This window comes from Somniosus microcephalus, chromosome 12 (assembly GCF_052327205.1).
Source record: "Somniosus microcephalus isolate GS21.2 chromosome 12, FLI_Smic_1.0, whole genome shotgun sequence".
In the NCBI taxonomy this organism is placed as follows: domain Eukaryota; kingdom Metazoa; phylum Chordata; class Chondrichthyes; order Squaliformes; family Somniosidae; genus Somniosus; species Somniosus microcephalus.
The window spans coordinates 143634060-143649685 of record NC_140998.1 but is presented as its reverse complement, the minus strand read 5'-3'; the positions used below and the strand labels follow the sequence as shown (position 1 = coordinate 143649685).

At 45.1% G+C, this 15626-nt stretch overlaps 1 protein-coding gene across 1 annotated transcript in view; it reads right to left on the bottom strand.

Moving 5' to 3' along the window:
- Positions 1 to 15626, bottom strand: part of LOC147109571 (regulator of G protein signaling 6-like) — a 112957-nt gene that overhangs the window by 54261 nt on the left and 43070 nt on the right. The window contains exons 4-10 of the mRNA XM_086002323.1: positions 14652 to 14716; positions 14414 to 14490; positions 10858 to 10939; positions 8732 to 8806; positions 6817 to 6915; positions 6392 to 6453; positions 96 to 206 (exon numbers count right to left, since the gene is read on the bottom strand). Coding sequence (XP_085858449.1) covers positions 96 to 206; positions 6392 to 6453; positions 6817 to 6915; positions 8732 to 8806; positions 10858 to 10939; positions 14414 to 14490; positions 14652 to 14716 — 571 coding nt within the window. The remainder of the gene's footprint in view (positions 1 to 95; positions 207 to 6391; positions 6454 to 6816; positions 6916 to 8731; positions 8807 to 10857; positions 10940 to 14413; positions 14491 to 14651; positions 14717 to 15626) is intronic.

Genomic DNA, 15626 nt, shown 5'->3' with positions numbered 1-15626 from the left:
CTGATACTATATACTGAATATTTTTTAATTTTTATGCTACATATTCCACTTAATGATTTGTCTCTTCGAACAACAAACAAAACCTCCTTTTTTACCTGGCTTCCATGTCCCAGAATGTGCTGTCGTCACTGATCCAAGGGTTCGAAGGATCTTGTGGTGTCAGCAGAGGATCGTATTCCAGATACTGCTCTGCATAACTGACCAAACTGAAAAGCAATGCACCAAAAAGTATAAATACAAAAGGCAAAATATCTGGAAATGTGAAATATAAACAGAAAATGCTGGAAATACTCAGCAGATCAGGCAGCATCTGTGGAGAGAGAAACAGAGTTAACGTTTCATTGAACTTCTGTCAGAACTGGAAAGTGTTAGAATTGTAACCGTTTTTAAAGAAATACAGAGGCAGGGAAAGGTGGGAGGGGAAGAAAGAACAAAAGAAAAGGTCTGTATTAGGGTGGAAGGCAGGAGTGATTTAAATGACAAAAGGGATGATGTTGCAAGGCAAAAGGGGGTGGTCATGGGACAAGTAAAGAAAAAAAAAGATGGGTAGAGGTGTAAATGGCAACAGCAGAATCATTACCAGCTGCTGTCTGAAACAATGGGAGCAGTGGTTATGATCTGAAATTGTTGAACTCAGTGTTGAGTCCGGAAGGTTGTAAAGTACCTAATCGATGAGATTTTCATGCGAGGTGCAGTTGACAAAGACTTTCCCGTGAATGCAATTGAGATTGCAAATGAGACTCAAAAGGCCTCAGTACTGAAAAGAATGTACGAAAACACCTTGAGCTGTTCCTCGAGCTTCCGTTGAGCTTCATTGGAACAGTGCAGAGGCCGAGGTCAGAGTGGGAGTGGGACAGAGAATTAAAATGACAGGCGACTGGAAGCTCAGGGTCATGCTTGCAGAATGAACGGCGGTGCCAATTTAGTATACTGTACTCACTGCTCACGATGCGGTTTCCCTCTACACTGGGGAGAACAAACACAGATTGGGTGACCGCTTTGCTGAATGGGGGTGGGGGTTGGGTGGGGTTAAGCCCTAAAAAACGTGAAACGCAACTGCAACCCGCCACCCACAAGTCTGTCGCCATTTTTACGGTGGTGGGTAGCTTGTCGTGGAGAGGCGGGACACTTCATTATCATATTTGAATCAGAGTCCTACAGTGCAGTTGGGCGCCTGATTTAAATTTAACTGTTGCTGGCCGGGATTCCCAGGGCTCGGGAAATCCGGCAGTGAAATGGAGACGGGAGCTGCCGGCTCCAGAAGGTTAGTGCTATTAACTATTAACAGCACATCTTGTGGGCCAGGAGGAGCAGAAGTGCCCTGCACAGCCCCTCAAGAAAGCCTTCGGCCTCCCTTCTGCCGATCGTGGCCTATCTCTCCCACCACTGCAACTGACCCCCTCACGCACACGTCCCCCCCCACCAACTCCCTCACACCTCCCCCCCCGACCCCCTCCAAGCCCCGATCTGCAGTTCACGATCACGGCCAATCCTCCCTCCCCAAGCCCACCCACCTCCAGATTACTGAGGACCATCCCCAAGGGTCCTTGGCTGTGGTTTCCTGCTTCCCACCGCCACCAGCAGCTGGCGAGACTGTCAATTTGGCTGGCTGCCGGGTGGGAAACAAAATTAAAAAAGGATAATGAGGGTCTTGTTGCGTTTGCAAAGATAATCCAGAGGCCGTACTCAGAGCTCAGTTCATGTTGCTTTTAATGGCTGATCCAAACACACTCTACAGGCAAAAGCAATCGAATACCTATATCCAATGTCAGACACAATACAACGATAACAGCACTATCAAACTCCATGTGCTCAGGCCAAGGCAATCGAGTACCTATCACCAATGTCAGACATAACATTCCTCCCCCCTCACAGAATTTCAAACATGAAATGCAGTGACAAAGTCCCGTAGGTGGCCAGGGCGAGAACGTGTACAAACAGGCCGAGGTGCGGACTGGTGAAGAGCAGGCCGAAGTGGGGACTGGTGAGGGGCAGGCTGAGGCACAATATCTGCTTGAGGGTTGGCTGGCTGAGCCACATGTGCATCCCGCCACTCTGGGGGTAAGGCTTGGGGATTAGGTCCATATAATCCCGCATCAGGGCGTGCTGGCACCTTCCGAAGGCGGCTGGCATGCCACCGAGAGCCGTCAGTGAGGCAGAAAGTGGCTGGTCCAAGTTGGCGGCTGATTTGGAGAGGGGAGGACCAGAATGAGGCCATCTTATTGTTGCGGTGAGGCCTGCGGACTCTGACCCAATCGGAGACTGAGATGTTGGGCGCCTTGGCCCTCTTCGACTGGTCGAAGCGGAGTTTCATCTTCTCCTGCTGTCTAGCGACTGTGGCTTGAGCCCGTGGAGCAGGGCTCTGAGCTAGCGAGGGGCGGAGCCTGCCAAGGGGCAGCATGTGCTCACGGCCTAGCATGAGGGATGCGGGTGAGACCCCTGTAGTGGAATGCTGGGAGGCTCTGTAGTGCAGCAGTGTGTGGAGGAGGGCCTTGTCAAATGCGCATCCCCTGGGATAGGTGTGCTCTGAGGCCATTTTTCAGTATCTGGTTAAAACGCTCCACCCCCCCCCCCCCCATTTGACTCGGGGTGGTAGTACGCTGTGCGTATGTGACGGATGCCCTTGCTCTCAAGGTAAGAGGAGAGTTCCGAAGAGACCATTTGGGGGCCATTGTCTGTGGTGATGGCCTTTGGATGCCCCCAGCGGGAGAAGAGGGACTCAAGGATATCGATGATGACCCGAGAGGTGACGGAGCCCACGGCAGTGACCTCTGGCCATTTTGAGTGCAGGTCATACGTCACCACTAGGAACCGTTGATGGTGGGGGACACCATGGATCTCCCCGCAGACGTCCAGCTGCAGGTGCTCCCAGGGCTGAGAGGGCCAGGCAAGGGGTTGCAGGGGTGGAGGAGCTTGGTGGTCAGTCTTGCCACTTACAAGGCAGGCTGCACAGTCCTTGACCAGGGCCTCGATTTCCATGTCGATACCCAGCCACCACACTAGGTCTCGGCATCGTTGTTTGAGCTTCACTATGCCCAAGTGGCCCTCGTGCACCATGGATAAAACACGCGCACGAAGGGCACTTGGGACCACAGTGCAGAGCCCACGTGCAACACAGGAGTCATTCCAGCAGGAGAGCTCCTCTTTAACTCTGGAGTAGGCAGACAGTTCCTCAGGCACCTTGCGAGGCCAGCCATCTCTGATGAAGGTGCACAGCTGGGAGAGGGCCGGATCCTGTTCAGAGGCCTCTTTGAGCTCCTGGAGAGAGACTGTGGTTTGGAGAGGCATGTGCAGCATCTGAACGATATCCTGTTCCACATGTTCAGACCCGACGAGTGGGGCTGGGGCAGAGACAGTGCGGGAGAGCAGATCTGCAACAACATTGTCACGTCCTGGTGTGAACTGGAGACTGAAATGTATTGGCGGAGGCGGTCAGACCAGCGGTGTAGACGCAGTGGTCTGTGGCCCGTGCCGGATGTCGACAGCAGGGCAGTGAGAGCCTGGTGATCGGTTCGCAGGGTGAAGGCACGGTCATACGTGTACAGGTGCCACCGCTCACATGCCCAGACGCACGCCAGCGCCTCACGCTCGCCTGAGTACTTCTGTGCAGTGGGGCTAAGGGCTCGGGAGGCAAAGGCGATTGGTTTCTCCACTCCATTCTGTATCTGCGATAACACCGCCCCCACAGCTGCAGCGGACACGTCACAGGTGACGAGGGTGGGGCTGGCGACGTCAAAGTGAGCCAACACTGGAGGCGACGTGAGCTGCGATTTGAGGAGGCGAACAGCTTCCGTACAGGCCTGTGACCACAGCCAGGGCTTATCCTTTCACAGGAGCTGGCGCAGTGGGGCTGTGGTGGCTGAGTACTGGGGCAAAAACTTCAGGTAGTACCCAGTCATGCCAAGGAAGGAGGCAACCTGTGCTGCAGAGCTGGGTTCTGGGATGCTGTGAATGGCATCCACGTTTGACTGGAGTGGGGATATACCGTCAGCCGACAACTGAAACCCCACAAATTCGATCTCTGAAACAGCAAAGACACACTTTTTGCCATTCAGTGTGAGCTTGTGTTTTGCTAGAGCCGTGAAAACTCTGAAGGCGTTCGTCGTGAGTGGAGGTCGAGGGCCCATGCACGATGATGTCATCCAGGTAGATGGCCACCCCAGGAATGCCCGCGGGCACAGAGGACATCACCTTTTGGAAGCAGCTGGGTGCAGAGCTAAGTCCAAATGGTATCCTGGTGTACCGAAAGACACCAGCATGTGTCACAAAAGCAGTGAGGTCCCTGCTGCTGGGGTGGAGGGGAACCTGTAGATAGCCCTGTCGAAGTTCCAGTTTTGAGAACAGGATGGAACCATAGAACTGCGCTGTGAGTTCCTCTGACGTGGGCAGTGGATATTTGTCAGGGATTATGGCCTTATTCACTGCTCGAAGATCGACACAGACGCGTAGACCACCTGACTTTTTCGTTGCAACCACCAGGTTGGAGACCCATGGGGAGGCATCAACTGGTTCGATGATGCCAGCTTCCAGTAGCTGCTTTAGTTCAGCTGTGACCCCGTCACGGAGAGCAAGTGGGATGCGGCGCAGTGGCTGAATGACAGGGGTAACGGTGGAGTACAATCGAGAGCGGTGAGGTAGGTTTCAAAGGACTGTAACCAGCGAACCCATGGGATCGGGGCTCACCGGGTAGTGCGAGGAAGGGAGGAGGTGGTGGAAGAGAGATTTCAGCCATCCTCGTCGCCAAATGTTGCGTTTGCAAAGATAATCCAGAGGCTGTATTCAGAGCTCAGTTCATGTTGCTTTTAATGGCTGATCCAAACACACTCTCCCAAGCAAAAGCAATCGAATACCTATATCCAATGTCAGACAAAATACAACGATAACAGCACTATCAAACTCCATGTGCTCAGGCCAAGGCAATCGAGTACCTATCACCAATGTCAGACATAACAGGTCTGCCATTAAGTTCGGCAAGACCTCCACATCCCTGGCCTTGCCAGGTTCTTCGGCCATTTTCTGCCTCCCCCAGCACCAGCCCCGGCTCCCCGTAAATATCAGGGCCAAGGTGACAGTTTTATTTTTTTTTAAATCACTGGCGACACACTTTAACCAGAAAATAGAGAATGCACATTAAAAAAGCATTTTTAATAAAAGTGTTTTGTAAATTAATGAATCACACTCCCCTACTGCAGACTGCGTGTATGTTTAGACATATGTGCGGATAATTTACCTAACTACATTCACTCTTACTTTCTCTACTCAATTATTTTTAAAGCAAGTCTGCCAGGTAAAACTCACTAAATTAAAAATCAGAAATTACAGCAAAGATGGTGGTCATTTGCCCTCTCTCCTCCCTTGAGCCTGTGCTGGTGTTGGCTCTTCGCCTGGATCTATTTACTCGGGTCCCATTTCCTGCCTTTTCCTGGGTTAGCCTGGTTTAGTGTTCCAACCTATTGGAGTGAGCCCAGGCCAACAAATAACAGAGTAACATGAGGGAAAGTTTGGGAACAAATCTTCACAACCACCACTTACAGTAAAAAGTGTGAGGAGCAACTTGAACTCCTACACCGCATGTACGATTTCAGCAGAGCGAGCCTTTGGCCCAGTGGTAGCATTGCGCCTCCGAGTCAGAAGGTGCAGGGTTTGAACCTCGCTCCAGACCCAGCGGGTGGAGACCGGAACTCCGACTCTGAATTCTGGGTTAACATCCAGTGGGATACTCGCGCCCGGTGGGTGCGGACGGCCCCCCTTCATCGTACGGGAGCCATAAACCCTCGTAGCGTATAGGACTCAGTCAAAGATGATTACGGCCATGGAAGGAGCCTGTCAGTCTGCAAATCCTTCCACAGAATTACATCGAATGTACAGCACAGAAAGAGGTCATTCGGCCCAACTGGTCTGTGCTGGTATTTATGCTCCACATGAGCCTCCTCCCACCCCACTTCATCTTACCCCATCAGCATATCCTTCTAATTCTTTCTCCCTCATGTGTTTATTTAGCTTCCCCTTAAATGCATCTATGCTATTCACCTCAAGCACTCCCTGTGGTAGCAGGGTCCACATTCTCACTGGATAAAGAAGTTTCTCCTGAATTCCCGATTGGATTTGATAGTGACTATCTTATATTCATCGCCTCTAGTTATGGCCTCTCCCACAAGTGCAAACATCTTCTCTACGTCTACCCTATTCAACCTCTTCATAATTTTAAAGACATCTATCAGGTCACCCCTCAGCCTTCTCTTTCCTGGAAAAAAGAGCCCCAGCCTGTTCAGTCTTCTCTGATAGTTATAACCTTCCAGTTCTGGGATCATCCTTCTCCAAGAGCGCGAAGATATGAAAACATCAACCATTTCAGCTTTGTACAGAATTTTTTACTGAACAATACCCTTACCTTTCAGCTACTTTGGACATTTTTAAACAATGTCTGTCTAGCTGGATATTTAACAAGGTTATCTGGAAATAGAAAGAAATAATGCTTAAGACGTGTGTAGAGTGGAGTGGAGCTACACATTAGTCCAGTCAACATACACAACATACCCTGAGCACATCACACTCCGGGCATGTGCATGTCACATCCAAAATGCACGCGCCAAGATTCACAACACTTTATAGTGGCAAAATAAACCTGATCATTGCCATACCACACATCGCCTGCTGCCAATGTTTTCAGATTAGGGCTCCAAGTCCAACTTGTGGCAATTTGAGAGTTTGGCTGTCAGGTGAGCCAGATAACTAAACAAAGACTATTATTAACTTATTAAGTCACCACACTCACAATGGAATTTACACATGAAGCTCCTTCTGGTTGTATGTTACCTGTTTCTTCAGATCTTCTTTTGCAGGTTTCTTAGCTGTTGGTGCGAGTGTATGTACAGGGCTGTGCGACTCTGAATCTTCAGAAACCCCATACACTGACTGATTAAAAAAAAAATCTCAGTGTCAGAAATGCACTGATTGAACATGAAACAGGGATCAAATTCTGCCACAAAACAAGTACTACATTGTCCAAACATAAACCTGGAAATCAGTGACTTAAGATAGCACCCCATAAAGCCTGCTCCTTATAAATGATACTTGCATTTACAAAGCACAGTATCACATCAAATCATCTCAACACGAGTCACACAATGAATTACTTGTGAAGAGCAGGGCAATCTTTATGTGGCCAAGGGCAGCAGCCATTTTGTGTCAGTAATGTCCCATAAATAGCAATGAGATGGCTGACCAGTTCACCTTTGGTTGTTGGTTGAGGGAGGCCAGGACCTCGAGAAAACTCCTTGCTCCTCTTTGCCTAGTGCCACAGGACCTTTTGAGGTCCATCTGAATAAGAGGATGGGAATTCGGTGTAACATCCCATCTGAGGAGCATCTCATCGGAATAGCACCTCTGATAATGTAGCACTCCCTCAATACTACATGGAGTACTGGCCTAGATTGTATACTCAAGTCGTGGTATGGGGCTGGAACCCACAATCTCCTGGCACAGCTGAACAACTAAACAAGCCAATGTGCCTTCCATACACCAAATCCCGCCGGCTAAGATGGGAAGTCTGGCATACAGGAATATTGTGGGCAGAAAGTGGATGCACAATGTTGGCACGCCAATGTTAGCACAGCAACGTGCCATTTCATTGAGAGTACCTATCTGTCCCAGTTTATTCCTGGTTCAAAGACCAGGGAATTATAAATCCGGAATTGTGGTTATCTAATTACCATCTGCTCTTCTTTTCTAACTCCAACTGCTTTCAAATAATGTTCAATCAGAATCTCCTCTGCTCTTATACGATGGTTCTGCATTCTTATTCCCATTGTTTTCAGAGACTTCAGTAAGATTTCCTATCTATCTAGATTTAATTCTATCCAATGGCACTTTTTATTGTGAATCTCAATAATCCAAGTACCATCTATTTCTTAGAGAAATCTTCCATTTTCCACCCTGGATTGTTTAATACCAGCTGCACAAACATGATATTCCTTTTTTTTTCACAACCGAAAAGGTATTTTTGTCTTAATACCAAATGTTGATTTCTTTGTAATAAAAAATTCAAAGTTTAGCCCAGCAAGTCTTTTCCTAAGCCTCCTCCTCTCCCAAAGGCAGTGTCAGTGCTAGGGTACAGTTCTCACGACTGGTAGCGATCCTCCATTACTTAGCCCAAGTGGCCATTCTTCATACTTGAACTTAGGTTGTGAGCTTCATTAGGCTATTTTCCAGTGAGGGTCATCACGTGCCTAATCCTACTGTCGCCACTGTCCACACACACGCGTACCTCCTATTGATGGTTACTGGAAAGCAACTAGCAGTGGGGACACCAGCTGTTTTTCCCCTCTCAAGTCAGGGGGATGCCGAAGCACATTTTAATGTTAACTCAGCACAGATTGGGGATTGAGTTGAGGACCTTCCATATCCAAATGACTCAGTATTATGCCAGGTAGTGCATTTACCAACTCTTGTTTTTTTTTAAAGAATTAAACAACAAGTTTTGAGGAGAATTTACTGTATTGTTTAACAGGCTATTTAGTTATAGTTGTTCCATTTACATTTTAATTACCGGAATGACAAGTTGCTGTCTGTTTTAATCAAGTTTTTCATTCTTTTTCAGCATCAAGAGAGCATAAGTTTAAGCACAAATTGATCTGCAGGTACCACTACAGTGATTTGTTTTGCTAAAATCCCATTATATATTGAACACTTTCTTCTCCGAATGGATTATCGGAAGGTTGCTTATACACACCTTCTTTACTTTGTTAGGGTTTTTCATCCTGCGACACTTCCTGATGTCCATTTCAGTGGTATTCACACAGCCAGGCTGTAGAGAGGACAATAAGGGAGGATTTTAAAAAGAGACTGTGAGAATCTCAATGGATTATTTGTGAGGATTGATAGTGATTGACAGCTGGTCATTTGACCATGGAGGGCATCACACCCGATCCTGTCTTCACTCAACAGTTTCAGCACAGGTGACCAGATGTTGATCAGGGTGATTGTCCCTTACCTAACCCAGCTGTGCTGAGACCAGCTGTAGCACTCCAGTGGTGACCCCTAGTAATATACAATTACAGGCAATCGCATGGGAGTTCTCAAGATTATTAATGGAATTGACAATGTTGATCTGGATAAAATTGTTCACCTTGGTGAAAAATTCAAATTCCAGGGGACACAAGTTAAATTCTAGGAAATCAGAAGTAAGAAGTCAAGTAGACCTTTTTCATCCAAAGACTAATACAGATGTGGTGTGGGTTACTAAGAAAGGTCACTGCAGTGTAAACGGATCCAAGACACAATTAAACAAGCTCCTGCACAGAGGGATATGGTGAGAAAGTGGTAGATGAGATTGATGTATGTTTGGGCCTAACACAAATACTAATGATGAAATCAGTATCTGCCTTATTTCTGTCTTTACTGCTGTTCAGAAGGTGCAATTCCAATTAAATAAAGTCATCTTCTATACTTTTATGTGAATATTTATCTAGACATTTTTGAATAAAATGGTCTATAAAATATTAAGACAAATAGATGATTATATAAAATTATTTTTCCTGGAAAGCAAGTGAATGTTTTTAAAGGTTGTTTTATCAATACTGCTTTGGCCAATGTGCTGTTGAACTTTCGTCTCTTGTTCTTACTAAGCTCCAAATATACCATCCTATGGGGGAAAAATTCGGAATCGCCCCAGTTGGGGCGCCGTTATCGGCCGTGCGCAAAGTTCAGTGCCTGGCGATAACTATTGCCTCCGACAGCAAACTTGGCTTTTATCGCCCCTGGAGGTGATTGGAGCGCTAAATCAGGCGCTTCACACCTGTCTTAAGGCGCAAACGCCGAGGAGTGAGGCGCTCCCTCAGAGTGCTGGCGAAGCAAGGAAGGGCAAATCAAAATAAACCTGCAAAGTGCTGCTCAGTACTCAAAACTCCTTCACACAGCGTTGAATCTCTCCAGAAGTCTCTCTCTCTCTCTGACTGCGTGGTGCAAAAATGTCACCGACAAAAAAAGGCTAGTATGATTGTTGATGTTATTTGGCTTTAGAGAGAACTCCAGAGACATGCCTACCCAACATCAGAATAAAATGCCAACATACTAAAACCTTGTAAATAGAAAGAATGAACTTGCATTTATATAGACTCTCATTACACAGGATTCCTGATCTAGGCACAACACTTAAACATAAATCTCTGCTTTAAATGTAAAACGCTTCCCCATTGTTCATTATTTCATTGCTCAACGTATCATATATTACCATTTTAGTGCTTTCATTCATAACCTATGACTTTCAGTCATATACCTTATATAACAAGGCGCTGTCATTTTGATTCAGTTGCAGCATAAAGGATTAAAGGGACTGAGATACAAACAGTAAAAACTAGTCACGCATTAATGTGAGAGTTAAATTGTTGTTGTTGTTTGTTCCTGGTTGTTCGTAATCGTTACTGATGTATGTTTATTGTAATAAAGCACCGAAAACATCAAGTGATGAAGGCTACCAAACAAAACTTTGGAGAAATTATGAACCACGCATCAGATATCCAGGCAAACTAATATTCACCAGGATCACAGCGCAGTGAAAATCGTTACTAAAGCTGACAGAACGGGAGCTTGTATTATATTTACACCATAGAGGTCATTTTACAACTTCATCCCACTGGTGGGGAGCCTCCCCTGTCACCACTGCATATCCGAAATTTGAACACATGTATTTCTGGCCATTTTAATTAATGGTCAAAGAACCATGAGCCACACACGCCTGAATTTCTGATATGAGCTACTGCGGGCGAGGCTCCCTGATGGTAGCGCAAAGTCAGAAAATGACTCCTTGTGACTACACCAAACATATACGGGCTTATGGTAAAGTTCAATTATACTCACAACGGGTCGATGGACATCCCAAAATGCTCTTTCTTGACTGTCCAGGATCTTCCGTTCGGTTTTGTCCTTTTTCCTGTCAATTCTAAAAGATGATGATAACAACTTCCAAAGGAAGCATTGTATTTACAGGACTGCTACATCTCAGATGTACTTAAACCATGCAAAAGTAATAGTCTCTGAAGCTGCAGTCATGCTTCTTTTTTATAAATAATGTTTTCTCTATATGTGATGAGCAATGATATGAAGTCAGCGTGGCCTAGAACATGTACCATGTAATCCACCCCCCTTCTGTGCTCTACAAAGAACTACCAATTCTATCGCCCTTTTGTCCTTTTCAACTGAAGTCACCAAATTAGCTAATTTACTCAATCAGAGAACATCTCTTCCTTCTCACAGCAGGGCTGCCAATTCCTGCCGTGCAAAACTGAATAGGGGCAGGATTGGCATAGGGCAGGGCAATGGCTTGAGTTCTGATGATTGCTTTGCTAATCATGAAAATTTATTGAAAACCTTAACTAATGATATGACTGACTACATTAAAAAATATTCTTGATAGGCCATTAAAACCAGACTCATCAGTCCCAAATCAGATGGGTGGCAAGCCTATGTCTCGACAGCTTCCAAGCAAGATTAATGCATTTTTTTTCTTTGATTCCTATTATGAACCTACACACCAAATGGTGCTCCTCTACTCAAATACCTTCTGTGGGAGAGTGCAATCTCGTGGTGGAGCCAATATGAAGCAAGGCCTAAAGATTGAGTTTAGAAGGATCCGAGGAGAGGAGATTTTGGGAAATAACAACAGAAAATGCTGGAAAAACTCAGCAGGCCAGGTAGTTTGGGGGCTGGGAAATGGGGGAGGGGATGAAAGAAGAGACATTAAGAGATATTCAAGGAGATTTTGGGAATCCTGCTTACATTGAAAGCTTGGGTCTGGTCCTCATTAGAGAGCATGGTCTGGAGTTCCCTCCTAGATACTGCCTGAAATCGGGTGGTATCATGGGCGGGGTTGACCAGCACAGGGCAAGGGGCAGTTGAAAATCACCCCCAATAATTTCACCAGAAAGGTTCTCGTTCACAGTGAACATGCAAAGCATCAGTGAAGAAAGGTTGGGTGCAATTCATCCACCAAGCATTGTGCTTGGGAACTATTATCCTTGCATTTCACATCAAGCATTAATCACTCCCTGTTAAACTATTTTCAATAACTAAGATAGGTACCACCTCCTGTAGTAACTAGTTGATGGAATGATTCAGTTAATGTGGTCACTTTCAAATTCCCTCTTGCTATAACCCATGTTCAGTGTAATTATCTCACCACAAGGATTTCTACCATATTCACATACCTTTTGTGTATGAAATGTGCACCCCGGGTGACTCTCAAAAAACTATTTCCACTGCATTTTGCATGCTTACTTTAAACTTAAGAAAAAAAGATTTAAATGGATACAAGGAAAGAAATTACAGTAAATGGCTCCAGTTAAAGAGCTGGCACAGGCCCAGTCACATTGGGCTGCATGGCCTCCTTCTGTGCTGCAAATTCTATTATACTGTGGTAAAGAATAGTGTATTAAAAATGTAGACAGCAACAGTCTAAAAATACTGTAAATTAATTTGGTTGCTAAGGGGCTGCTTGGGGTTGTGGAACCAGACAGAAGGGGTGAAGTTGGAAATGGGTGTAGATGCAAAATAGGCAGAATCGCAGCTGAATATCGGGTGTGTTGTATAACAGTCAACCACTGCGATTCTGCTTGTTTTGTGTTCCCGCCCAATTCCCACTTCACCCCCAGCATGTTCATAATGGAATTTCCCCAAAGGTAATCACACGGAGCAGCTTCTACTACATCATTCTTCTCTTTTAACACATACAGCATTACAATGAAACATTCCGCCTTTGTTGGACTAATTAGACTGCAATTGAAGACTAAAAACAACCATTTTGTGGATAAATTTCAATGCTGCACAAATATTTTGCACATTTGTTTTCAATGGAACCTGAATTCAGCTCCTCTAAACTGACACAATAGATACTGGGTCAGAAGAAAGAACTTGCATTTATATTACACCTTTCACGACCTCAGGATGTCCCAAAGCACTTCACAGCCAATTAAGTACCTTTTAAGTGTAGTTGTTGTTATGACGTAGGAAATGCAGCAGCCAATTTGCGCACAGCAAGGTCCCAGAAACAACAATGAGATAAATGACTAATTCAATTCTTTTAGTGATGTTGATTGAGAGATAAATATAGGCCAGGACACCAGCTAGAACCCCCCTGCTCTTCTTCGAATAGTGGCATGGGATCTTTTATGTCTACCTGAAGGAGCATATAGGTTTAACATCTCCGACAGTCCAGCACTCCCTCAGTACTGCACTGGAGTGTCAACGGAGATTATGTGCTCAGGTCTCTGGGGTGGGGTGCGAACCCATAACCTTCTGACTCAGAGGTGAGAGTGCTACCCACTGAACCAGGTTCCTAAAGTTATTGTGCAACTATAACCTCAGTGCTAACAGTGGCTAAGACGGTGCTCGTGCCTGCATTATGTAAATTACAGGTAACGGAACATACAACTGTCATTAGGATTGTGGTGGGGCACTGTCTGAATTAAGTTACAGTAAATGGACGTCAAGAAGTATTTTTCCGCTTCATTTTCCATTTGAAAATACATTTTCTTTCTCTCTCTTTAGATTTTCCTTGCAGCATGCAGCAATTTCTGGTCAAAAAGGCAGGTCGAGAACGTGCCATTGCTGCTCTTGGGTGAGCTACTCGAAGGCACTCAAGGTCTGCCTGGTGACTTCCCCTCCCTATAAACAGTTGAACATGGGACACAGTGACATGGAGTCACTCGCTGTGTAGAAGCAAAAATATATATTTTTTTAGCAAATTGCCACCAGGAAAATGGCAGTAAGTCCATAAATATCAGATCTCACTTGTGCCGCTTCGAGCAGTGATCTGAAAATACTGTCCTTTCAAATTCAGTGGGAACACACCTACTTTATGCGGTCCCTGACTTTTTCACCAACAGTAGGAAATGCAAGAAAATGTAATCTGTGCTTATCTTATTATTTAGGAAAAAGCTCATTTCAGTTAGCATCTGGCACAAGCTGAGATGTATGCTGGTCCTAAAATGATTTATTTACAGTTTTGAAAATATTTATTTACATGAAGTTTTGAAAGTGTCCATCACTTTCCAGACATCACTTTGCATAAAACATTAACACATTACAACTGTACAGTCTTAAAGAAGCATACAAAGGCAGGAAACCCAGTTAGTTCTTATTTTGCATGACCTTGTGATAATGAGGAGAGGAATTAAGGACCTTCCAATCTAGAGAGACTTGTTGCAAAACAACAAATTAGACTCTAATTGACTTCAGGATGTATTTAGAGCAATTCCCAACAGGGAATATCTGAGCATGAGCCAGGTTAGCAGCTAAGTATTACAATCGTGCCCCAGATCATCTATGGGAGATCAACTCGCACATACATATGAAAAACATCCCGTTATTTCCTAATGGCTACTCATTTAACACATTCATAAAGTTGTTAGTTACGTACTTTACTTGGGCCTCTGCTTGCATAAAGATGAACTCCCACTTTCTTGCAAATGCTCTTTGCAACCTGGCCAAATTTTCCTGCAGAATGAATAGTCTGGTGTTAAAACGAAAACAGGTTTCTGCTTTTTATTACTGATATATGTTAGTGCAAGTACTGACTGGAATCCATGCAGTAGTTTTCAAAATGACTGTGTGGTATTACAATAGTACACTGCTGATTATAAAATTAGTATACCTACGGCTTCATAATCTGCAAGTTCCAGTCTTGCTTTATTCTGCATTGTCCGCTTGCACAGGTAGATGGCTGTGATAGTGAAACAGATGAAATAATTAACTACACTGTTAAAATACCTAAACTTCTTCCTTTCCAAACATAATTTCAACTCATTGGTTTTTCACTTCACCAATGCCAATGACAAGATGCGCATTATGATTGTCTTGAACCTTCCCATACACTAGTACCAATGATAAGATATTGCATTTACTTTGTGAGATAGTTCAATTACTGACAAACTGCATAAGCCTGCAAAGTAACTTTACGGCACCTGACATCAATTGTGTGACAATGTCAGAAGACTGGTTACCCCACTCAAAGTGAAAAGGGTCCTGCACCAGTTAAAGGGCTTAGATGTGATATGGCTTTATGGCAGGAGACCTCGCTAAGAATGTGTAGTGTTCGTGTGTTGATAGAGACACTGAAGACAGGAGTTGGTTCACAGGTGTTTACTAAGCAAAGTCTGGGGGGGTACTAACGGATATAACACAATATACCGGCTTATATAGCCCGAGTGGCCATTACCGGCATTACAGCACACATGGGGCTCTTAAAGGCACATACACTACAATTCCTCCCCTTTTAGCTAACCAGTACATCATATTTTAAGTAATTATTAATTACATGTTAGAAGAAAAATAATATACACATTGCTGTAGTTAATTAATTATAAGTCAGTCTCTCAGGAGGCTTCCTGACTCGGTCCGGATAACGCCTCGGTGGTGTAGTAGTTTCTGGTGGTGTAGTAGGTTCTTTTGGCAAGGCTTGAATGCCAGTGTCGGGTTCACCGGGTTCCAGTATCACCGGATCGGAGGTAGATATGGGTATCTCTACTTCATCGTTAGGCGTATAGAGTTGTGGTGTAGGTTGTCCCTTTTTGGATGACTCTATGATTTGGTCAGCATGGCGCCTTATTATGCTTTCTCCAATGTCCACGGTA